Source organism: Somniosus microcephalus, chromosome 12 (genome assembly GCF_052327205.1).
Source record: "Somniosus microcephalus isolate GS21.2 chromosome 12, FLI_Smic_1.0, whole genome shotgun sequence".
Taxonomy (NCBI): Eukaryota; Metazoa; Chordata; class Chondrichthyes; order Squaliformes; family Somniosidae; genus Somniosus; species Somniosus microcephalus.
In genome coordinates, this window is record NC_140998.1 from 192,502,446 (window position 1) to 192,526,370 (window position 23,925).

The 23,925-nt window shown below is 49.9% G+C and overlaps 1 protein-coding gene across 1 annotated transcript; it reads left to right on the plus strand.

Annotated features, from left to right (window-relative positions):
* Positions 1–11,494: 11,494 nt before the first annotated feature.
* LOC147109817 (histone-lysine N-methyltransferase PRDM7-like) lies at positions 11,495–22,539 on the plus strand (the record flags this gene model as incomplete). Its single annotated transcript, XM_086002389.1, has 4 exons — positions 11,495–11,513; positions 12,581–12,852; positions 20,007–20,074; positions 22,053–22,539. Coding segments are annotated over 4 exons (582 nt in total), but the record flags the coding sequence as incomplete, so codon positions are not given.
* Positions 22,540–23,925: the final 1,386 nt, after the last annotated feature.

A 23,925-nucleotide genomic window follows, 5' to 3' on the forward strand; every position in this document is an offset into this window, starting at 1 on the left:
AAAAGAAATCGCTATGGATGCAATACAGTTTTACACTTAACGGGAGAAGAAACGGACACAACGAGGGAAAAATTCTAAAATCACAATTTTGTAATACCCCTTTAACTCCCACCCTTACACCTAGCTAGGTTGTCTTGTGACGGCCAGAAAGATAATGCTCACCGGTGAAACAGATGAAAAGGCCTGGCCCTTGTGCCCCGCTGCTGCCGTCGAAATGTGCTTGCGATGCTTTCTAGATGGTTTTCCTTCTTGGTTGCTAGCAGACAAACAGGACACTGGGCCGAGGCGAAGAGAGAGAGACAGAGTTGCTGGGCCGCCCCAGTTATATCCTCTCGGCAATGGGTCATTATTGCGCCTCATCAGTCTGTTCCATTGCCCGATTTGGGCTCGAAAACGTAAGACAAGAGGACCTTGATTTTGGCCCATTTACGTTGATGGCACCGATCAGTACCACAACTGACTTTCCATTGTTTTCTGAATGTCCTTAATTGTTCTGAATGTTCCTCAATTGTTCTGAATGTTCCTCAAGCAACTGGGACTATCTCTGCCCGAACTTAGATTGTGTAGGCAAACAATTGATAACCTGCCTCAGGGCGTGAATACAACTGAGCTTGCCTCACTGCATTGTTCAAATTAAACATGCAGTCTGTGAAGCTATCAGAAAATCCATATGGATGCCGCAGGCCCTTTGGCCATGTGTCTGACCGCAGCCATTTTGAGAGGCCCTGGATTTTTAAAACACAGTCACTCCAAGGTTTCTTTAATAACTCCAATTAATCTTCGGGGGGGGAACATATGAAATTTTGCGAATCCCTTCAGGATTGTGGGTGGTTTGTGAAGACCAAAGGTAAAGTAGTAAAACTATGCATCTAATCTTCTCTCCCATTTTCCTGAATGCACTGATTCATGCTTCCTAAGTCTAGGCTGACTTAATGTGCAGCCCTGTTGGCATTTCCTAAATGGCTGTTCTTCATGTGTTAGACTCATCATTGTTGGAGAAGATCTGTCCCTTTTTTTGTATACACGCAGAGACCCTTTCCACAACTGATGATTAGTTAGTATTTAGTGGGAATCCTGGCTAATTTTATTCCCTCCCTTGCAAAAGGGTGCTGAGGTAAATTGTAATTAGACTTGGGTGTACAGGGCACAATTTGCAGATGACACAGAACTTGGAAGTATACTGAACAGTAAGGAGGATAGTGATAGACTTCAAGACGATAGACAGCCTGGTGGAATGGGCGGACACGTGGCAGATGAAATTTAATGCAGAAAAGTGTGAAGTGATACATTTTGGAAGGAAGAACAAGGAGAGGCAATATAATGTAAAGGGTACAATTCTAAAGGGGGTGCATGAACAGAGACCTGGAGGTATATGTACACAAATCGTTGAATGTGGCAGGGCAGGTTGAGAACGTGGTTAAAAAAGCATACGGGATCCTGGGCTTCATAAATAGAGGCATAGAGTACAAAAGCAAGGAAGTTATGATGAACCTTTATAAAACACTGGTTCGGCCTTGATGTGCCTTCAGTAACCACAAAACTAGAAGTTATAGACTTTAACAAGTTGGCTTTTAATCACTAAGATCAGAGCTAACATCTCAACACACTGACTGGCTCGCAGGAATGAGTCATGCAGGTTAGTCAGGAAAGAGGAAGTGAAACTATACACCGTGTGGGGGAGGGTAATATACATGAGTGCAAAACGAATACAGGCAAGAACGAATACAGGCAAGAACGAATACAGGCAAGAACAAACAGATTTCATTACATTCACCCCTTCTTTAGATTTAGTCCATTGGGGTGATGTTTCTTAAAAGTTGGTATAAGTGAGTCTGCCAGGAGGTTTTGCGGTTCTCAGTGATCGGCGCAAAGCCGGTTGGGGTGCCTCTAGGGGAGTGGATTCTGGTTCCTCCGCTGTCCGGGCCTCCGCAGTGTCTTCCAGGTTATCTGCAGTGTCCTCCAGGTTAAAGTTGGGTATTGATACCTCTGGGCGTCCTGTCTCTTTGTGTAGGTCTTCCTCGGGTAGTCTCTCATCGTTCTCTCTGCTCCCCGAGGGAGCGAGGTCTTTTATGGAAACAGTGTCCTCTCGCCCGTCAGAGTATTCGATATGGGCATACTGAGGGTTTGCATGGAGGAGCTGTACCTTTTCCACAAGGGGGTCTGTTTTATGGCCTCTCACGTGCTTCCGCAATAGTACTGTCCCCGGGGACGTCAGCCACGTGGGTAGAGATATGCCCGAGGTCGATTTCCGGGGGAAAACGAACATCTTTTCGTGAGGGGTAGCGTTAGTGGCTGTACATAACAGAGACCTTATGGAGTGGAGCACGTCTGGGAGGACTTCCTGCCAGCGGGAGGTCAGAAGGCCTTTTGACTTTAAGGCTAACGTGACAGCCTTCCAAACAGTAGCATTCTCCCTTTCCACTTGCCCATTACCCCGGGGGTTGTAGCTAGTGGTTCTGCTAGTGGCTATCCCCTTTGAGAGCAAAAACTGGCGCAGTTCGTCACTCATAAATGACGTCCCCCTATCGCTGTGTCTGTAGTTCGGCATGCCAAACATGCAGAATAGATTACCGAGACACTTGATGACCGTGGCACTGGTCATGTCTGGGCAGGGAATGGCGAAGGGGAAGCGGGAATATTCATCGATGATATTGAGGAAGTATACGTTACGGTCGGCAGAGGTAAGGGGTCCCTTGAAGTCCAGACTTAGGCGCTCGAATGGCCGTGTGGCTTTGATAAGGTGTGCACGGTCAGGCCTGTAGAAACGAGGCTTGCATTCCGCACAGATGCGGCAGGCTCTGGTCATTGCCCTGACCTCCTCGATGGAGTGGGGCAGATTGCGGGACTTTATAAAATGGTATCGTCGGGTGACCCCTGGGTGACAGAGGTCGTTGTGGAGACCCTGTAATTTGTCCGTATGAATGCTGGCACACATTCCCCGCGATAGGGCGTCTGGGGGTTCATTAAGGGCTCCCGGCCTGTACATAATATCATAGTCGAACGTGGATAGTTCGATCCTCCACCTGAGTATTTTGTCATTCTTGATTTTCCCCCTTTGTTATTAAACATGAAAGCCACCGACCGCTGGTCGGTGAGCAGGGTGAAATGTTTGCCGGCTAGGTAGTGTCTCCAGTGCCGCACTGCCTCCACTATAGCCTGTGCCTCCTTCTCGACAGAAGAGTGCCTGATTTCAGGTCCCTGAAGGGTTCGGGAGAAGAAGGCCACAGGTCTCCCAGCCTGATTGAGGGTCGCAGCTAAAGCAAAGTCTGACGCATCGCTTTCGACTTGAAAGGGAATGCTTTCGTCCACTGCACACAGTGCAGCCCTTTCAATGTCCTGTTTGATACTGGTGAAAGCCTCCCGAGCTTCAGCTGATAGTGGGAAGGACGTCGATTTAATGAGGGGTCGGGCCTTATCAGAGTAATTGGGCACCCATTGGGCATAATACGAAAAAAATCCCAGGCACCTTTTTAAAGCTTTGGGATTGTGTGGCAGGGGCAGTTCCTTTAGGTGGCGTAATCAGTCAGGGTCCGGTCCAATTACCCCATCTTCCACCACACAGCCGAGGATACAGAGACGGGTTGTGTTGAAGACACATTTGTCTTCGTTGTAGGTTAGATTCAGCTTTAGGGCAGTTTTTAAAAATCTCGCAAGATTTAGATCGTGGTCTTGCTGGTTGTGCCCGCAGATAGTGACATTGTCCAGATAGGGGTAGGTAGCTTGTAGTTTATTCTCCTCAACCATGCGGTCCATCTCACGTTGGAAGACTGAGACCCCATTTGTTACCCCGAAGGGCACTCTGAGAAAATGGTAGAGGCGTCCATTCGCCTCAAAGGCGGTGTATGGGCGGTCCTCCGTTCTAATGGGGAGCTGGTGATACGCGGATTTGAGGTCGATAGTCGAGAAGACTCGGTATTGCGCGATCTGGTTGACCATTTCTGATATGCGGGGTAAAAGGTAGGCGTCCAGCTGGGTATAAATATTAACAGTCTGGCTGTAGTCAATTACCATCCGTTTCTTTTCGCTATTTTTAACTATGACTACTTGGGCACGCCACGGACTGGTACTGCATTTAATAATGCCTTCCCGCAGGAGTCTGTCCACTTCCGCCTTGATAAAGTGTCTGTCTTCCAGACTGTACCGTCTACTTTTGGTCGCTATGGGCCGACAGTTCGGAGCGAGATTAGCGAATAAAGAGGGCGGGCTGATTTTTAAGGTTGATAGGCCACAGACTGTGAGTGGCGGCTGGGACCCGCCATATGCTAGCGTGACACTTTCGTGGTGGCACTGGAAGCCCAGGCCCAAGATTACATTAACACAGAGTTCTGGCATCACGAGGAGTTTAAAATCCTTGTAGTCCGTGCCTTTTACAGTCAGTGTTACCACACAGTAGCCCAAAATGTCCGAAGTGTGGGGCTTAGCAGCCATAGCAATTCTGCTCCGTGTAGGGGTTACCGTTAATGAGTGCTGCCGTACCAGGCTAGGGTGGATAAAACTCTCGGTACTCCCACAGTCAATTAAACATTTCGTTAAATTCCCGTTTACCTGTATGTCCATCATAGATTTTGTCAACGGGTGTGGCCTGGATTGATCCACCGTGATCGAAGCCACTGTCGGGAAAAGATGGCGGATCCCAAGATGGCGGCACGCATGGCACGCACGAGGCAGTGACTGAGTTGGAAATCGGATTCCCCCTGCAGACTTTGCTAAAATGCCCCTTTTTCTTACATTTGAAGCATGTAGCGTCCTTCGCTGGGCATCGTTGTCTGGGGTGCTTGGCCTGGCCGCAGAAGTAGCATTTCGGGCCTCGAGACATTGCCGCTGTAGTAGGACTCCTGGGTGAACTTCTGTGTGGGGACTCCGGCGGTGTAGAGCTGGTCTGAGACCTGGATGGGGAAGATGGCTGATTCCAAGATGGCGGCCCGCTCGGCGCGCACGAGGCGGTGAGGGCCGCATGGCCGGAAGAATAAGAGTCAGAGTTTTTCTGGGCCACGTCCAGCGATCGCGCAGTGGCCACTGCCTTTTTTAAGTCCAGGACCTCCTTCTCCAGCAGCCTCTGCCGGATATAATTCGATTTGAGGCCCGTGATGAAGGAATCGCGGACCAATTCGTCAGAGTACACGTTGGCCGTCACGGCCTTGCAGTTACGGTCCCGGACCAAGTCCTTTAGGCCCTGTAAGAAATCGTCCATTGATTCCTCAGGTCGCTGCCTGCGTGTAGCCAGCAGATGTCTGGCGTACACTTCGTTTACTGGCCTCTGGTATTGGGCCTTCAGGATAGTGATGGCCTCCGTGTAAGAGGTGGCGTCCCGGATGAACGAATAAATCCGATGATTAACGCGAGTAGTCAGTAGGCTCAGTTTATCTACCTCGCTAGCGGATGAGGCCCTCGCGAAGAGTTCGAAGCATTTGAGCCAGTGTCCAAATTGATTTGATGCTTCAGCAGAATGTGGATCCAAGTCCAGACGCTCTGGTTTTAGGAGTCGATCCATCCTAGTATTCTTTAGTGATTAAAATTGATGTGCCTTCAATAACCACAAAACTAGAAGTTATAGACTTTAACAAGTTGGCTTTTAATCACTAAGATCAGAGCTAACATCTCAACACACTGACTGGCTCGCAGGAATGAGTCATGCAGGTTAGTCAGGAAAGAGGAAGTGAAACTATACACCGTGTGGGGGAGGGTAATATACATGAGTGCAAAACGAATACAGGCAAGAACGAATACAGGCAAGAACAAACAGATTTCATTACAGGCCTCAACTGGAGTATTGAGTCCAATTCTGGGCACCGCACTTTAGGAAGGATGTGAAAGCCTTAGAGAATGGTTCCAGGGATGAAGGGCTTCAGTTATGTGGATAGACTGGAGAAGCTGGGGTTGTTCTTTTTAGAGCAGAAATGGTTGAGATGAGATTTGATAGAAGAGTTCAAAATCATGAGGGGTTTAAACAGAGTAGATAGATAGAAACATAGAAGATAGAAACTGTTCCCATTGGCGGAAGGGTCGAGAATCAGAGGACACAGATGTAAGGTGATTGGCAAAAGAACCAAAGGCGACATGAGGAAAACTGTTTTACGCAGCGAGTGGTTAGGATCTGGAATTCACTGCCTGAAAGGGTGGTGGAGGCAGATTCATTGTGTCTTTCAATAGGGAATTGGATAAGTACCTGATGGAAATAAATTTGCAGGGCTCTGGGGAGAGGGCAGGGAGTGGGACTAGCTGAAGTGCTCTTGCAGAGAGCCAGCATGGGCTCGACAGGCCAAATCGCCTACTTCTGTGCTGTAACCATTCTATGATTCTATTAAGTTTACCACATTTGCTGAGATCAGCAAACAGGAGTACAGTATCAAACATGGGAACTTTCTGATATGTGTGGCTCAGTACTACACTGGGGAGCAACTGCATTTATCCAACGGGTAGTTGGGTAGCGTTGTTTATTAAATATTCGAAAACAACTAATGGACAGGAAAAATAGACAAACACTTTGACTTGTACACAATCTCTTTAGTCATACAGGCAGTCTTGAGGCAGCTATTCTTTAATTCAGAAGCGGTGAGATACAGTTTTACCGTCACATTCTGCATTTCAGAACCAAAAAGCCCCATCACAGATGGCGTCCAATTCAGAAGAGGATAAAGCTGAAGTTTCCAGGGGCTTCACTGAGGACAATGCCTCAGTGATGGAAGAGACAGCTCCAGTTAAAAAGATCAAAAGAGAAACGAGCACCTTGCTTTGTGAAAATGAATCTTGTAGTGAATCCAATAAAGGTATTTGTCCTGGAATAAAGGATTTCAGTAAAGTATTACTATTTTGAATAATTATTTTTTTTAATGAGGAAGAGATGCTCTATGCTGATAATGTGACCACTACCGTAGTCATTCAAATCAGATTAACACAATGTCTTGCATTATTATGTAAATGTCTTCAGCATCTTCTGTGTAACCAGAAACAAACCTTACATGCAAGAATATTAAAATTAATTGGTTCAATTTTTCTTCATGATATTTTTGATTTATTCCACAGTTGTCTGCACTGGAAAGATCTTGGGGTCAGCAAATGAAACAACCAAAACGACTGAAAGCAGAAGATACAGTTTCAGAAATAGAGAGAGAAAAGTTTATATGGTGTGGTAAACCACTGTTTGTATACTGTTTGCATTCCATTGTGTACATGCCTGGACATGCCTCGGCTGACTCCTCCCACAAGTCCTAGTATAAAGGTGGCTGCTCCCCAGCCCTTTGTATTTCTGGACCGGTCGACCACTCGAGGCAGACCTCCATTCTTTTGTTAATAAAAGCCTTCAGTTACTCTTCTAACTCTCAGTCTTTTATGAGTAATTGATAGCGCATCAATTTTATTAACAAAATTTTTATAATGGAAAAGATCCTCACACCAGCATGCCTGGACTTAAATCATCGGGAGGCGGACTCATCCACCAAGTTTACTCACTGGCTTAAGTGTTTCGAAAAATTCCTGACCGCCTCCGAAGCAATCAAATCGGAAGAGGACAAACTGGATGCCCTGACCTCCAAAGTGAACCACCGAGTGTACTCGGTCATCCAAGACGCGACCTCATACGCGGATGCTATCAAGCTCCTCAAGGACCAGTACACGCGCCCAGTGAACAAAGTGTACGCCAGGCACCTTCTGGGGAGTCGTAAACAACAACCTGGGGAATCGACCGTGGAATATCTTCAGGCACTGTCCGTGCTTGGCCGGGCCTGTGGGTGTAAGGATGTAAAGGCCGCCGTGTACACAGAGGAACTTATCCGGGACGCTTTTGTAGCGGGCCACAGATCCAATTACACCCGACAGCGACTGTTGGAGCAGAGTGACCTCAACCTCAACAAGGCCTCTGAACTCGCACTATCATTGGATGCAGCCTACCAGGGCATGGATGCCTACTCCTCTGCACCGTGGACGCCGCGGGGAACGACAGCCTGGGACACGGTAGGACCGCCTCATAGCGCCGTGCCACCCCAGCCACACCCCAGCAACGGCCCAACTACCGCAGCAGTGTCCCAAGGCCAGACAGCAGTGCCCCAAGGCCAGAAATGCTACTTCTGTGGCCAGGCAAAACACCCCAGAGCGCGCTGCTCGGCGAAAAACGCGATCTGCTCGGGCTGCGGGAAGAAGGGACACTACGCTAGCGTCTGCAGGGCCAAAGCCACCCCGAACCCCAGCAGCGCCGCGTGTGGGCCATGCAGGCCGCCATCTTGGGCCTCCTCGGCCATGTGCGAATCACCGGTACAGCAGCCATTTTGGACGCCTCCAGCCACATGGGGATCATGGACGCCGCCATCTTGGACGACAGCCGGGACGCAGCAGGCCCCCGACACCGCCTCATCTGATACCCGCAGCGACACACCGACCCCTACGCTGGCATCCGTTACACTGGACCAAGCGAGACCGCACCAACTGGCCAGTTCCACAATGGACATTAAGGTAAATGGTCACGATACAATCTGCCTTTTTGACTCTGGGAGCACGGAGAGCTTCATCCACCCTGACACGGTGCGGCGTTGCTCTCTCCCAGTCCTGCCTGCGCACCAGCGGATTTCTATGGCCTCCGAGTCCCAGTCAGTGGACATTGGCGGCTACTGCGTGGTGACACTCATAGTAGACGGGACTGTGTCCGATAATTTTAAACTTCTGGTCCTGCCCGACCTCTGCGCTGCCGTTCTACTGGGGTTAGATTTTCAGTGCCACCTTAGAAGTGTTACGATGGCGTACGGTGGACCCCTCCCCCCACTCACAGTCCGCAGCCAGCAGCTTCCAAATTGCCCGCCGCGCACCAGGTGCAACCTCTCCACACTCCGAGTCACCCCCCCCCCACTGTTTGCTAACCTCACCCCCGACTGTAAGCCCATCGCCACAAAGAGCAGACGATACAGCGCCGGGGACAGGGTTTTCATTAAAACCGAAGTGGAGCGGCTCCTGAAGGAAGGGATTATTGAGGGCAGCACCAGCCCCTGGCGAGCCCAGGTTGTGGTCGTTAAGACCGGCGAGAAGCAGCGCCTGGTCATCGACTACAGCCAGACAATAAATCGCTACACCCTACTGGACGCTTACCCACTCCCCCGCATAGCTGATATGGTCAATCAGATCGCGCAGTACCGCGTCTTCTCGACCATTGACCTGAAATCAGCATACCACCAGCTCCCTATCTGCCCTGAGGACCGCCAGTATACTGCCTTTGAGGCAAACGGCCGCCTCTATCACTTCCTTAGGGTTCCCTTTGGCGTCACCAACGGGGTCTCCGTCTTCCAAAGGGAGATGGACCGGATGGTAGATCAAAATGCGTTGCAGGCCACTTTCCCATACCTGGACAATGTGACCATCTGCAGCCGTGACTTGCAGGACCATGACGCAAACCTCGAAAAATTCCTCCGCACCGCCCAACTCCTGAACCTGACATATAACAAGGAGAAGTGCATATTCCGCACAAACCGCCTCGCCATCCTTGGCTGTGTTGTGGAACACGGAGTCATTGGTCCCGACCCCGACCGGATGCGTCCCCTTATGGAACTCCCACTGCCCCACTGCCTCAAGGCCCTGAAGAGGTGCCTAGGGTTTTTCTCCTATTACGCCCAGTGGGTCCCCTACTATGCGGACAAGGCCCGTCCGCTGATCAAGTCCACCTCTTTTCCCTTGACGGCAGAGGCCCGCTTAGCCTTCCACCGTATCAAGGAGGACATCGCCAAAGCCACCATGCACGCAGTGGACGAATCCATCCCCTTCCAGGTGGAAAGTGACGCGTCCGACTTTGCCCTGGCCGCTACCCTCAATCAGGCGGGGAGACCCGTGGCCTTCTTTTCACGAACCCTCCAGGGCCCGGAGACCAGACACTCCGCTGTTGAGAAGGAGGCCCAGGCTATTGTGGAGGCTGTGCGTCATTGGAGGCACTACCTGGCCGGAAAACGATTTACCCTGCTCACTGACCAGCGTTCAGTCGCTTTCATGTTTAACAACAAGCAGAGGGGCAAAATCAAAAATGACAAGATCTTGAGGTGGAGAATCGAACTTTCCACCTACAATTACGAGATCTTGTACCGGCCCGGGAAGCTCAACGAACCCCCGGATGCTCTATCGCGTGGCACCTGCGCCAGCGTGCAGATCGATAGACTGCGGGCCCTCCACAATGACCTCTGCCACCCGGGGGTCACCAGGTTCTTCCACTTCGTCAAGGCCCGCAACCTACCTTACTCCATTGAGGAGGTCAGGACCATGACCGGGAACTGCCAAGTCTGCGCTGAGTGCAAACCGCACTTTTATAAACCAGACAGGGCCCACCTGATAAAAGCCACTCGCCCCTTCGAGCGCCTGAGCGTCGATTTTAAAGGGCCTCTCCCCTCCTCCGACCGCAACGTGTACTTCCTCAATATTATTGATGCGTACTCCCGTTCGCCATCCCCTGCCCGGACATGACCAGTGCCACGGTCATTAAATGCCTAAATGACCTCTTCACCCTGTTCGGTTTCCCCAGCTATATCCATAGCGACCGGGGCTCATCGTTTATGAGCGACGAACTCCGTCAGTACCTGCTAACTAGGGGTATTGCCACAAGCAGGACCACTAGTTACAACCCCCGGGGGAACGGACAGGTAGAAAGAGAAAATGCAACAGTTTGGAAGGCCGCCCTGCTAGCCTTAAAGTCTAGGGGCCTTCCAACCTCCCGCTGGCAGGATGTGCTACCCGATGCGCTCCACTCTATTCGGTCACTGCTCTGCACTGCCACTAACGCCACCCCTCATGAGAAAATGTTTGTCTTCCCAAGGAAGTCCACATCGGGGACATCGCTACCGCCATGGCTGACGTCCCCAGGGCCGGTCCTACTGAGAAGACACGTGAGGACCCATAAAACGGACCCCCTGGTCGAGAGGGTCGACCTCCTCCACGCCAACCCCCAGTACGCTTACATTGCGTACCCGGACGGGCGGGAGGACACAGTCTCCATAAGAGACCTTGCACCCTCGGGGGCTGCAGTAACCCACTACCCACTACCACCCCCCCCCACGATCCGATATCCAGCCCCAGCAGATGGCAGGCCTGGGTCCCGCGACCCGCTCAACATCTACGAGGACGACACGCCAGCGCCACAGCCTACACGGGACTTGATGCCGGAAGCTTCACTACCCCCGCCGTCGCCACGCCGATCACAGCGGCAGACAAGACCTCCGGAGAGACTCCAATACACTAACTTTTAATACACTTCACCCCGCCGGACTCAATTTTAAACAAGGGGTGAATGTGGTAAACCACTGTTTGTATACTGTTTGCATTCCATTGTGTACATGCCTGGACATGCCTCGGCTGACTCCTCCCACAAGTCCTAGTATAAAGGTGGCTGCTCCCCAGCCCTTTGTATTTCTGGACCGGTCGACCACTCGAGGCAGACCTCCATTCTTTTGTTAATAAAAGCCTTCAGTTACTCTTTTAACTCTCAGTCTTTTATGAGTAATTGATAGTGCATCATACGGAAGAAAGGGAACTTTGTGACGATGATTACCTGTGTATGTGCAAATTAACCTATCCATTTCCTCAGGGCAGGAATAATTTATTGGGCGTTTTGGTGTGATGACATAGGGGCCTTGGTAGGCCGGGGGATTGGTGGAGCAATACAGCATGTCAGAGTGGTGGGACAGGAGTGCAGGCCTGTGTTTGCCCACAAACAGGCACCGATTGTTCTTTTTCACTGAGGAAAAACAATCACAAATATGATCCCCAAACTATTGATAATAATTCTGAAATCTTGCAATAAAATAGAATAGGACTTTCAGTAATTATAAACTAATGGCCCCTGATTACAGGGAATAGCAGCCCCTTGTCTAAGATATTGAAGCATCCTATACCAGCCTGCAGCAGGACCTGGACAACATCCAGGCTTGGGCTGACAAGCGGCAGCTAGCATTCAAACTTATGAACAGCAAACAATAACCATCTCCGAAGAATTGATGGTGCAGCCAGAATTAAGTTAGGAGTCAGCATGGTTTGGGAAGGGGTGTGGGGAGAAGATGATGGCCTAACTGAAAGGGCAAATTTGAGAAGTGACACTGTCCCCTAGTGTGATTTGCCTGATAGTTTAGAAGGACTTTTGTTACTGGATATGCAGGTTGAACTTCATTCAAAGAATGAGGAAGCTATAGGAGGTAATTCAGCCTCCTTGTGCAAAATTCACTTGCTGCCCACTCCTAATCTTATCTGGTGCGGCACAGCCTGGAGATACTGTTGACAGTTTTTGCAATGCTGTTGTTAATTGTGGTCAGTACTGCCTTCTTGGAGCAAAGAACCGAACATGTCGCCCAGAACAAGCCCTTGTATACAACAGAGTGGGGGAAGATCTGACTGGCACTGGGTGTAATTTTCATAGAGGGAAGATGCCCCAAGTGTTTTCCCCAGCTGATAGATCATGGAAATATTGTACTTGTGTGTGCAGACTAAATTGCAATCAAACAATGAGGAAAATCAAATCTACGACAGATAATCTATCCTTTCTCAGTACTAGCACCTTTCACCTTCATGAACACTGAATAATGAATTGAGATCCTGATCCATCTTTAATTTGTATTTTATGTGTTAGTTTGTGAAGACTGCGAGACATTTTTTATTGAAGAATGCCCTGTGCATGGTCCTCCAGTGTTCATAAAGGACACGGTGGTGGAATTCAGTCAGCCAGACAGAGCACGTTTAACCCTTCCGGAGGGTCTCAGCATAGCGACTTCAAAAATTCGAAAAGCTGGTCTTGGTGTATGGAATGAAGGGCAGGTTATTCCCAAAGGCATTCACTTTGGACCCTATGAAGGAGTAGTATCAAATGAAGAAGCAGAGGCTGTCAGTGGGTATTCATGGGCGGTAAGTGACTACTGTCGTTATCAAGTTCCTTATTTTATAAAAAAGTTCAGGACTTATTGGAATTTATTTTCTATAAATTATCCAAGGTTCCCATTCCTGGTTGCTACTCAGTGAGTCCTACTGGTAGACAGCGAGTGAAGACAGAATTAATCTTTGCTGTGAGGCCTCTTGTGTTCACTTAGCCTGTCAACACATGGAAATGTTCACAAATGAAGAACGGATTACTGGGTGTGTTTATTGTAGGGCTGGGAGCAGCCACGGAACTACCCGAACATGACTCACCACCATCAGGAAGCAAGAAAGCAAACATGCTCCTATCTGACTGAAACCCACCAAACACCACCACAGAGGAAACAATTGCAATTCACCCCACTGAGACCAAAGGTGTATCAAAGTTCACAGCACCTTCCCCACAGCTGATAGTGTCAGTGCTGAGAGAAAAATCCTCTCACCCCACTGAGGCCATAGCAGACTCCCAACCATTTATAAAAACTCTGCCACCTGCCCCGCCCCCAGCTGAGGCAGCATGTTCACACTCTGAAACAAAATCCCTCACTAGAATTCCTCCCCACCCCCCTGCCAGCTGAGGCAATTATTGAACTCCGTGACCGCGAATTCTGAAGTCTCAGCGCTGGCCGGTCAGGCTGGTTTTGCTGAGAAATGGTGGCTGCCTTGCTTTCGGTGGGTCCTGCGGTGGCTGCCAGTTTGCGAGGTCAGTAGTGCTGCCGTTGCCTGCGCGTGCCCCAGATAGTTAGATGAGACAATTCGTCACATCAATGGGCTGGATTTTCTCAATGGAGACAAGTTGGAGGCGGGACTGTTGCTTGTGTCAATGTCCCATCTCTACCCTCGTCTGACCAACCAGAAGTATTTTCCCCTGATTGACCTTGTTAAGCCCGTCCTGCTGGCTCAGCAGGCCAATTAGGGAGGAAGTCACTGACAGAGCACGTCAACGTCAGACGTGCTATCTGTCAAGACTTCTTGAAAGAAAAAATATCAGCGTTTGACAGCTCTGTGAAGCTGTCAAACACTGACATTCTCTAGTTTGATGAGTACTTATGTCCAGGACTCATCAAACCTTTCAATTTGTGGATTTCACATGGCTGTTGGTTCGGAGGATCCAACAGCCAGTCTGTGAAATCGACAAGGAGGATGTCGGGTCTCCCGATCCAGAGAGGATGAGGATGAAGGCTGTAGGAAGAAAACAAGGTAAGTGACCATTTCTTTACACTTGTCACTCACCTTACATACTTACCACTCCACACTTGCACCCATCACTCACCTCTACATCTTACTTCCAGGTACCTCCGACCGCCGAAGACCTCCTCCACATCACCTCCAACCCGGCGGGGTTCTCCGAGGTCGGGAAGCCTTCAGCTGTGAAGGTAAAATGGCACTAATCCTTTTTTCTGCCTGTTAACAGGCAGTTAAAAGTATTTAATGCCTTTCCCGCCTCCAGGAGACGGGGCCTGAAGCAGCACATCTTCCCGCCTCCTGGCATTTCTGCTACTTTACTGGCCATCCTGCCTCCATGCCTGCCTCCTCGGGACTTGGAAAATCCAGCCCAATGAGTGTCGAATGCTGGTTTGACACAATATCTGCCATTTTTGACATGCTACTCCATTTTGCATCCTCTCCCTATCACAACCAGCTGACTATACGTTCAGCAGCAGGAAGGACCTCCCAGGTCTGCTATTTATAGGTATCATCAACAACTTACAGCTGACTTGCTTTTTGATCTGTCCTGGCTCTGGCACAATTTGTGCAGCTGTTTGGAGCTTTCTACAGTTATTTAATGTTGAGGTGACAGGGACCTTGCTACTCATTTAAAGGCTTCTGCTCACACCACTTGCTCCCAGTCATGGGGTCTCTACTTGCAGTCCCCCTCGTGCTCGAGTATGATGGAGATGGAGCGGAGGTCTTCCAAGAGCACTTCTTCTACCTGTGCTTAAGCCAGGAGCAGTGTATTAGGAGGCTCCGCTTCACCAAGGAGGCAGTCACAGAACTCTGCCACCTCCTGCAGCTGAACATGCAGTCTCAGAGCTGAGCGGCTCTTCCAGTGGCCCTGAAGTCACCGTGGCCCTAAATTTTTTCGCCAGTCTGGACCAGGAGACATAGCTAACATCTCCCAGTTTGCTGTCCATTGCTGCAACCAGGAAGTCACAAAGCTGTCTACTCCAGGAGAAGGGACTTCACTGTCTTCTCTCCAAACAGAGAGAATTAGGAGGAGCGTGCATGTGGCTTTGCCAGGCTAGCGGGCTTCCTCATGGTGCAGTGCGGCATCGACTGCACACTTGTGGCTTTGCGGGCACCGCATACCAATCCTGAGATACTCTGTAACTGCAAGGGCTACAACTCACTTAATGTGCACTTGTGCGACCATGTCCAGCACATCATGATGGTGAATGCCTGGTATCATGGCAGCAGCCATGATGCCTTCATCCTGCACCTGACCGCTTTGCCAGCAGTCTTTGAACCACCACGTCAAACCCGAGGGTGGCTGCTTAGGGACAAGGGCTATCCACACTGCTCCTGGCTGATGAGTTCCCTCCACAACCACACCACTCATGGCCAGCACTCATATAACGACAGCAATGCTGCTATGAGTCTCATCGAGCAGACCATTGAGGTTCTCAAGCAACAGTTCCACTGCCTTGACCGCTCAGGAGGAGCCCTCCAGTACAGGCCGGAGCGGGTTTCCCATTTCGTGGTGGTCTGCTGCATGCTCCACAACTTGTCCACATGAGGGCACAGCCCATGCCACCATGGGTCCATCAAGCCTGTCCCATACAATTGTGATGCCTTGTGTATCACAATATATACACTCCACCCCACCCAAAACCATAAATTACCAAGGCTAATTTGGGAAAGAAAAATCTGGGAACTTCCTTTCCAACCTAACTAGGTGATCGAAACTAGTCCAGGAGATCACTCTGGTCCTGAATTCCCTGCAGTATCTACCTTCTGTAAGAGGTGATCTCTGCCCCAGCCAGAAACAAGTCCAGCTCTCACTTGAAAGAATTCAGCGAGTCCATGTCCACCACACGAGACGGCAGCCTGTTCCTGAGGTCCACTATTCTATGGGAAAAGAACCACCTCCTGACAGCTAAGCTAGATCTAGCCTTATACAACTTAAATTTGTGACCCCTAGTCCTTCCTAACCTATTTAATTGAAACAAACTATCAGCTGGAACACAATCATTCCCTTCACCCCTTCATTATCTTCTGAACCTCAATCAAATTCCCCTTAAGTCTACGCTTCCCTAAAGTGTAGAGTCCCAACTCTTTTAGCCTATCTTGATAACAAAGATGCTATCCTGATAAATAAGAGAGGAGGAGGAGGAGGAAGTGAGCAGGCAGGCAGCACATCCCCGATCCAGATGGGCTGTCCATGAGCACCTCAAGAGACTCTGGTTGCAGTGAGTGAAACCCCAGATCCCCGTTGCTCACCACTTCCCCATCTTACCATCCCTCTGTCACAGAACATCACAGCATCCTCCTGAGCACAAAGCTGAAATGAGAGCCACCACAAAACACACATTTCAAACATAATTTATAAACTTATCAAATTCAAATCAAAAGAACAAAGTCAACGAATCACCCTTGTGCATTCCCTTAGTGTCTGTCTTAAGTGTGCCTTTTCCTACTCTAGTGCTCCTACGAAGTGCTCCCCCAGTGGCTACAGCAGCTGGTGGAAAGGTGCTAACTTTCAGTGGGGAGACTACAGATGGGCCTGCAGGACGACCTCGAGCAGCTCTGGCCCTAGAAAGCCCGGCTGTAGACTGCGCCACCTTGGTATGGGCAGCAGAAGTCTGGGCTGGCTGGTGCACGCGCACTGGCAGGGTGGCAGTGGTGGGAGTACGAATGCTGTCTTCTTGAGAGAGGACAGCAGGTTCTTGCTCCACGGGGCCACTGACACTCCCTCGGGATGGGGCCTCAGCACTATTAGCCACTTGTTGGAGCACAGATTGCTGGACTGCTGTGACAATCTGCAAGCACTTTTCCACACTCGTAAACCCAGCCACAATGGCATCAGTCTGAGCTTGCGGGGCAACAAGTTGAGACTGCAGGAGAGCAGTCTGTGCTTCCACTGCAGCAGTGAGACGTTGGGTCGCTTCTGTTGTGCTGCATTGGATATGTGAGTTCGCCCATCACACCCAGCATCACGGCTGGGTCCACAAGTTATCTAATTGTGTTGCCCATTACTTCCACCCTGGACATCATGGGCTCCAAGCCCAACGCAAAAACCCATAATATTGGAGCCGGACTCCTCCATGCTGCTTGACACTGACCAGAGGCTCTCTGGCAGGCTTGCCATTACACCAAGCATTTCTGTGTGCATGCCCATCACCCTTCTTCTGAAGGCTACCCCATCGAGAATATCATCTGAGTCCTGTGCAGCAGAACTCGTGCATAATCTCATCCTGCGGGGAGCTGGCACCCGAGCTACACTTTCCCCCTGGCTTGGCTGCAGCCCACTCATGCCTGGTGATTCACCACGTGCAGATCCTGCCTCTATACTACCACCTAAAGTACGGGCCGTGCCATTTGCTGAGCTAGTGTCTGCGAGTGTCAGTTCCAGTGCCGCTGTGTCTTCTTCTCCTCCATCACTCTCCTCCTCCAGAACTTCAGAGACAGGCTGGGCTACTGACAATGCTTGGGTATCTGAAAGGAGAAATGCACAAGGGTCGGGTTGTGTTGAAGTAGGAGGGAAATCCAGATATCCATGCATACACCATCAGCAGCATGCAAGTGAAAAGAAATTGTGGGATGAGGGATAGTGGGCTGTGAGAAGAAGGATTAGGTATAAGCATACCGTCATCATCAGCAATGCTTTTCACTTCCGCGCTCACCACGGACTCTGTCACTGCCCCAACAATTATTGCGAGCTCTACTTCCTTCAAGTCCATGAGGTTCTCAATTCTGACTTACCCTTCTTCTTACTTCTTAGGCGGAACCGAGGATGACTTGCTTCCACATTAAACATGAGTTCTCAGGTGACTGATGAGTCCAATGCAGGACCTACAGTCTCTGTCACAGGTGGGGCAGACGGTGTTTGCAGGGGCGGGTGGCTGGGGTGCTTGGGTTGACGTGCACTCCTTGTGCTGCCTGCGCTTGATTGCCGCTTCCTCCCGGCGAAGAGACTCTAGGTGTTCAGTGCCTTCCCGGATGCTTCTCCTCCATTTTGTGCGGTCTTGGGCCAGGGATTCCCAGGTGTTGGTGGGGATGTTGCACTTTTTCAAGGAAGCTTTGAGGGTGTCCTTGAAGCATTTCCTCTGCCCACCTGGGGCCCTCTTGCCGTGTCAGAGCTCCGAGTAGAGCGCTTGTTTTGGGAGTCTCGTATCGGGCATGCGGACGATGTGACTTGTCCATCGGAGCTGATCGAGCGTGGTCAAAGCTTCGAGGCTGGGAATGTTGGCCTGAGCGAGAACACTGACGTTGGTGCGCCTATCCTGCCAATGGATTTGCAGGATCTTGCGGAGGCAGCGTTGGTGGTACCTCTCCAGTGCTTTGAGGTGCCTGCTGTAAATGGTCCATGTCTCTGAGGCATACAGGAGGGCGGGTACCACTGCTGCTCTGTAGACCATGAGCTTGGTGCCGGGTTTGAGGTCCTGGTCTTCAAACACTCTCTTCCTGAGGCGACCGAAGGCTGCACTGGCACACTGAAGGCGGTGCTGGACTTCGTCATCGCCGTTTGCCCTTGTTGACAGTACTGCCACTCGATGAACCTTCACCCATCTGCTGGTGCTGCTGGAGGTTGTGCGCCAACTTGGCCTGCAAGAGATCAGGAAGTGTCAGTGAGTGTGGTACAATATGTTTGGGTGATGTGCCTGCCATGGTTGAATAGCTGGCAATTTGTGCAAGGTGTGAGATGTGGGTGTAAGTCTTGCAGCAGTGGTAAGTGTGTGAGGTATGAGTGGTGCTGGCTAGAGATTGTTGGTGGGGGTGTGGTGCATTGAACAGTGTGTGCGATTCATGGCACAGATGGTGGGATATGGTATTTGAAGATGCATTTACTCACCGTGACCAGTCGTGTGAGGTCACTAAACATTTTGCGGCACTGGATCCAACACTCATCATACTGACGGCTTCAGCAGTCTCCACCCACAGCCTTCTTGTGTCCGCGGGCCTCCTGCCCCCTGTTGGTAGAGGACCTGAGGATGTCATAGAACCTCCAGGATCAAGGCCTCCAGTGCCACATCAGAAAATCTCCTTGCCCTTTTTCTTGGCTATTGGGCCATGGTTTTCTCCACAATGACAATGAGGTGTTTGTGCAAAAAGCACTTCTCCTGTATTAGAGCCTTGAACAAACTTTATTGGCCACTAGACTCCACCCAATATTGGCCCCCCGAATCAGCACTAAGACAGTCAGCAGCACATTTCAGCGCTACGATCATTATAATGAGCAGCCGGCATGAATTTTATGTGCTGCCTGCACTACTTTGAACGGGCGTGGGCACATCGTGCTGCCCGCACCTGTTTTTGGGCCTTATCCAATTTCTAGGCCTCTGTCTATTGATTCCCCACTCCTGTTTTTGAGGAATAGAGTCTGTTGGGAATGGATGGCCTTGTAGCTGTTATCATTTTAATCCAATGGCTTTGTACTGGAGCCAAGGTCAACTAAGAATGAGCCTACATTCCAGTCCCTTGTACTTTGTTCATCTTCTGATTAATTTAGTCCTGTTGCTCTAATTCAGGTATTATCCTATTAAAGCAGTTCCAGGAGATTCCCAGAGCCTGCTGTCATTGTATTTATGAACAAAGGTGAGTCAGGCATCACCTCAACCAACTCTCATCATTTCTAGTTTCAGAATGCATTGAACAGCAGTTGCCAAATCCTGGGTGCTCTGACAATACAGTAATTCAGGGACCTTTCCCGACTTTACAAAGCTTCCTGAAACTGTTCAGCACCGTTATACTATTTTTCGAGCTCCTATGCTACATCATTTCAGTCCCAGCCATCGTGCTGATCTGGGCACTCGGATGAAAAGGTATGATCACAGGACACAGGTAAGAGGAAGGTCAATTTTTACTAAAAGAATTGGGAGGCTATGTACTAGAATCTTGCAATACGTGGTAAGCCTAATATAAAGATAAAGTTGCTTTTAAAATTTTTATTAATTCAGTCTTTTTATCAAAACACCTTTCTGCAGATTAGCAAATCCAACAAGGATTTTGAATACATTGATGCGAAGGATGAATCTACATCAAATTGGATGAGGTGAGGGAAGACTGATACCATATAGTGAGGATCACAAGATAGTAACGGATGAAGAAGATCATTTGTCCCATTTAATTTGATCCATCCAGTACAATATCCCACCCAACAGCCAGTCAGCCTCTCATTCTGGGTGGCTGTGGCCGAGAAAACGAGCCAAAATTTTCAATCAGCTCGAGGCGTTAAATTCAGCAGGAACTCCGGGAAACCCATATTTCTGGATTGCTGCACCTCCCCCACCCCCTGCCAGACACTCCCTCCTTGGAAATATTGGGGCCATTGGGGGAACAATTCAGTTGTTTGCGCCTCCCGTTAGTGCCTTAAGAGGGCGCTAATGGGGCGCAAAGCAACTAGCGCCCGGGCGCGACGATGTTTGCGCCGCTCGCTAAATTAAGCAGACATTTTGCGGCGGCGCTAAACACTACCGCCATGATCTCCTGCGCCAGCAGATTGTGACGTCAGTCGAGTGCGCAACGACCCATTAGTGCCCCGGACCGGATATTGAGTGGCGCCCCCTGCTTTACCGCCTGCCGCTAGCAATGACAGGTTGAGGGGAGTGTTATGCTGTCAGAAAGGGACTAGGGGAGCGCTATTTAAAGGCGACCGCTTGCTGCCTTTTTTTGTCTGACATTTTTGCACCATGCATTCTGAGAGAGAGAGAGAGAGACTTCCAGAGAGATTCAACGCTGTGTGAAGGAGTTTTGAGTACTGAGCAGCACTTTGCAGGTTTATTTTGATTTGCCCTTCCTTGCTTCGCCAGCACTCTGAGGTAGCGCCTCGCTCCTCGGCCTTTGCGCCTTAAGACAGGTGTGAAGTGCCTGATTTAGCGCTCCAATCACCTCCAGGGGCGTTGAAAGCCAAGTTTGCTGTCGGAGGCGATGATTAGCACCAGGCGCTAAACTTTGCTCACGGCCAATAATGGCGCCCCAAACGGGGCGATACTGAATTTTTTCCCATTATCTTTCGTATCTACGCTGAGGGCTAGATTTTCGGAGAGCCGTCAGGCGGGGTTTCAGGCATGTGGCGGGGGGGCGGAAATCCCAAATTTGGGGGTCCCGACACCATCCCGCCCAATACCCAGCCCCACGTAAGTTTCAGGGGCGGCGGGTACTTGCCCCGCACTGGGACCCCCCGAAACCAGGCGGGAAGGGATTAGTGCCAATTAACTGCCTATTAACAGGTAGTTAACAGGCATTTTTTAGCCTAATCCCTATTTTGAGGGGTTTCGTGTGGGTTTCCTGACGGCTCCAAATCACGCCAGGTTAGTGAGGCGGGCCGTCGGGTTGAAGTAGTTGGAGGGGTCGCGATATCGGCGCTCAGGTAAGTGATGGGTGCATGAGTGCAAAGGTAAGTGTGTTTGGTGTGTCTAAAGTGTGTAAAGAACTTTTACCTGTACTTATCTTAACAGCCTTTCTTCCTGTAGCCGTCGGGAGCCCATCACTCAGCCGGAACTGAAAGCTGAATGGCTGCGATCTGTCAAAAGTGACAGTCTTCAGCTTTGAGTGCCGGTGACAGTTCTAACTGAGTCTGCATAGAAGGACTCCGCTTAGAACTCAGAGTGTCAGTGTTTCACAGCTTCAAACAGCTGTAAAACACTGATCTTTCATCTGTCAAGAACTCCTGACAGATGAAATTTCAGTCTGTTACGTCACCTGTTGCCGGGTGGCCCTTAATTGGCCTGCTGAGCCCGCTGGGCGGGCTCAACAAGATCAATCAAGGGAAAATCGTGTCGATTGGCCGGACGTCGAAGTAGGCGGGTCAAAAACCCGAAAGGGGAAGTCCCGCCTTCTTCCCGACAGGTTCGGCAAAACCTACCCTTGAGTGTCCTCTCCTGACAGTATGTTTGAATTTGAAATTTGTCCATGGCTGGGGACATGTTCTCTCATTCTAACTCACTATACTAATATGCTTTACATTCTGTATTCATTTCACAATTTTAACTTATTTTTGGCCACTTAAATATTTGTATGTTATGTTCCAGATTTGTTAACTGTGCCAGAAAGGAGGAGGAGCAGAACCTTGTAGCCTTTCAGCACTGCGGCAAAATTTATTACAGGACCTGCAAGCCTGTTCCTCCTCGGTGCGAGCTGCTGGTCTGGTATGGTGATGAATATGCCAAGGAACTCGGTATCAAATGGACCACAATGTCGGTGGCAAAACAAGAACCAAAATGTAAGGATTCTGACCAAAATTGGGAACTGTAGCCAAAGTTGTTGTGTATGTACCTTTAAGAGAATAACTGGTCTCAGACTGCAGTACCGGCAGTGACCACCCCTGTATAAAAGGCGCTAGAGAGCCTCTGTTGTTTAGTTTCGCTATGGACTTCCACCAGTAAAGATCTGTTTGTTTTCACTCCTGCTGGTCCGTGTCTCAATCATTCACGGACTTAACACTGGCGATGAGTACGAAACGAACGTACCTGCAACTCAGCAGCAGCTCCGACGACGTTGTTGAAGGTCGGAGCCAGAAGAAAGAAAAAAAAAGAGGCCATTGAAACTCCAGAAACGGGCGTCGACCATCAATCATCGGTTTAAAAACTTGCAGGAGAGACTGTCCACAGCCAGGCTGGGTTCCTCGGTCTGTGGTTTCCCAGCTAATCGGGCTGGTGGCAGGTAGTGCTCTGATCCTTCCTGGGCTGCGGCGGGCTGAAGCTTGATCGGGTGGCTTTTCAACGGGCCGGGCAGCGAGTCGGGAGGCAGAGAGAGAGAGAGGGTGGAGAACACAGGGCGCGGCCGGTGTTTCGAAGCCGGGCAGCGTTCGGACCTAAGAAGAGGGAGGGAAGTGTCCCAGAGGGTTCGCTCCATGGCGGGAAAATAATAAAAGAAAAAGAATACAGGCAAGAAACCGTGGAAAGCAGCGCTAACAACAGCGGGGAAGAAGGCAAAGCGCGGGAGGCGCCATTTTGTTAAATCGGGGAAGAAGGCAAAGCGCGGGAGGCGCCATTTTAGTTTTGCAAGATGCTGAAGACTGGCTGTATCACTGCTTTTGATAATACATTGGAGGACTGGACCACGTATGTGGAAAGAGTCGAGGTATATTTCGAGGCAAACGATATAGCGGAGGGGAAAAAGGCATCGATATTGCTAAACTTAATGGGCGCTAGAACGTACGGCCTATTGCGGGACCTGATTACTCCAGCCAAACCGAAGGCGAAGAGTTTTAACGAAATTGTTGCTGTCCTACAGGAACACTTAAACCCTGCACCGCTGTTGATAGCAGAAAGATTTAAATTCCACAGGAGAACTCAGCACAAAGATGAGAGCAATGCTGAGTATCTTACAGAACTACGCAAGCTATCAAAGCACTGCCAGTTCGGAGCAGGACTGGCAGATACCCTACGGGACAAATTTGTCTGTGGACTCCTGAGTGAAGGAACACAGAAGAAGTTACTCTCAGAAAAAGAGCTGACGCTAGATAAGGCTTTCAGCGTGGCAGTATCGTATGAAGCAGCAGCCAGGGGAGCTGCAGAAATTCAACAAAAACCACAGGAATACGGCACCCACGAAATGACACGGGGATTTGCAAAATGTTATCGCTGCGGCAGAACTAACCATGACCAGAAGGATGCTGGTCCAAAGACAAAATATGCAGACAATGCGGGAAGATTGGACACATTGCACGAGTTTGTAGGTCTGGGAAGAAGACCAGTGACAACAAAAAGGCTGCTAAGGAACCGTACAAGAAAGTACAAAAGATGACGGACAGTAGTTCCGAAGACCAGATGAGCGATAGTGAATCCGGAAACAGGAGACTAAGCTGTCTCAAACTTCACAATGTAATCGCAAAAGAGGATCACCGAACCATTTGGGTCACTCTCACGATACCAGGGTCCCAAGTTAAAATGGAATTGGATA